General features: G+C 36.7%; 1 protein-coding gene across 1 annotated transcript in view; it reads right to left on the bottom strand.

The window, feature by feature from the left end:
- LOC107689162 (TCF3 fusion partner-like) overlaps positions 1-1437 on the bottom strand; it is a 5241-nt gene that overhangs the window by 2267 nt on the left and 1537 nt on the right. The window contains exons 4-5 of the mRNA XM_016487079.1: positions 516-583; positions 212-349 (exon numbers count right to left, since the gene is read on the bottom strand). Coding sequence (XP_016342565.1) covers positions 212-349; positions 516-583 — 206 coding nt within the window. The remainder of the gene's footprint in view (positions 1-211; positions 350-515; positions 584-1437) is intronic.

The raw sequence follows: 1437 nt of genomic DNA, 5'->3' as shown, positions 1-1437 counted from the left end.
TGACACTGAAGACTGGAGTAATGATGCTGAAAATACAGCTTTGATCACAGCAATAAATTACAGTTTATAATATATTCACACAGAAAACACTTGTTTTTGATCAAATGAATGCAGCCTTGGTGAACAGAAGAGACTTCTTTCAAAAACAATCTAAATGTTTGGTCAGTAACTGGTTTCTATTCTTTAAACCGATGTCGTGGGTGTCTCATACCTGTGCGTCTCGCTTTCGGTCCTTTGGGACCCGGTGCCTCTTTTTCTTTGGTCCAGCTGCTGACTGATGAGGAAACGTTGGAGAAGAGCTGTCTTCATCAGCACCCACAGCTGAATCTAAACCTGCCTTCCCTTCATCCTGTATGAACACATCGAGTGTTTAATGTGCCATCAGCCACTGATATGAACTACACTCTTAGAACAAATAGATTCATTACTATTGAAGATCAGAATTGGGTGTGAACAGCTATATGTCAAACAGTTTAAATGAAGCTTGAGCTGTGGATCATCAGCGTGTTTCTCACCTCCAGTGTGATGGTGAGCTGTGCTGTCCTGTAATCATCTCCATACGAGTCCAGAGTCTTCATCAGAAATATATATACACATATATAAAAAAATACAAATGCATTTTTGGTTATTATCAGTACTAGCCATTGTTGGGTTGAATTTATGTTGGACTCGTGGACATTTTTATTTCTAATTCTAAATAAATAAATGCCTTCTAATTCTTGGCACTTCATTTCATTATATTGGGAGAATATTAATTGTAAAGTAAGTATTTGAATAAAAGGTTAATTGAATAAGTTAATGTTATTTATTGGTAAGATAACCAAAGGATTAATTAACTAACCAGATTTATGAGGTGGCAAAGATATTGTTAGATTAATCAAAAAAATAATAGATTTAAGGAATAGTTCACCTAAAAATTAAAAATAGCTGAAAATGTGCTCACCCTCAGGCCATCTAAGATGTAGATGAGTTTGTTTCTTCATCAATAGATCCTCTGCAGTGAATGGGTGCCGTCAGAATGAGAGTCCAAACAGCTGATAAAAACATCACAATAATCCACAATAATCCACAGCACTCCAGTCCATCAGTTAATTTAAACACTTTTTCACTGGAGGAAGCGTTATTATGGATTACGGACTTCTTGTCTTCTCCAGATGTTAACTGATGGACTGGAGTGCTGTGTGTCAAAAACAGCTCTGTTCACAGCGACTCGTTTCGGTGCATTTCTCTTTACATGCTAATGAGCTCTGCTCGCCCCGCCCCTCTCCTGTGGAAGAGCAAACGCGATTCGCAAAGAAATCAAAAAGTAATCAAATGTAATCAGTTACATTACTTTAATAAAGTAATTGAAAAGTTACACTACTTGTTACATTTTAAGTAGGGTAACTTGTAATCTGTAACCTATTACATTTCCAAAGTAACCTTCCCAACACTGTG

The sequence above is a fragment of the Sinocyclocheilus anshuiensis genome, unplaced genomic scaffold, assembly GCF_001515605.1.
Source record: "Sinocyclocheilus anshuiensis isolate Anshui unplaced genomic scaffold, SAMN03320099.WGS_v1.1 scaffold737, whole genome shotgun sequence".
Classification (NCBI taxonomy): domain Eukaryota; kingdom Metazoa; phylum Chordata; class Actinopteri; order Cypriniformes; family Cyprinidae; genus Sinocyclocheilus; species Sinocyclocheilus anshuiensis.
Note: the sequence above shows the minus strand (reverse complement) of the source record. Positions and strands in the feature narration are given on the sequence as shown.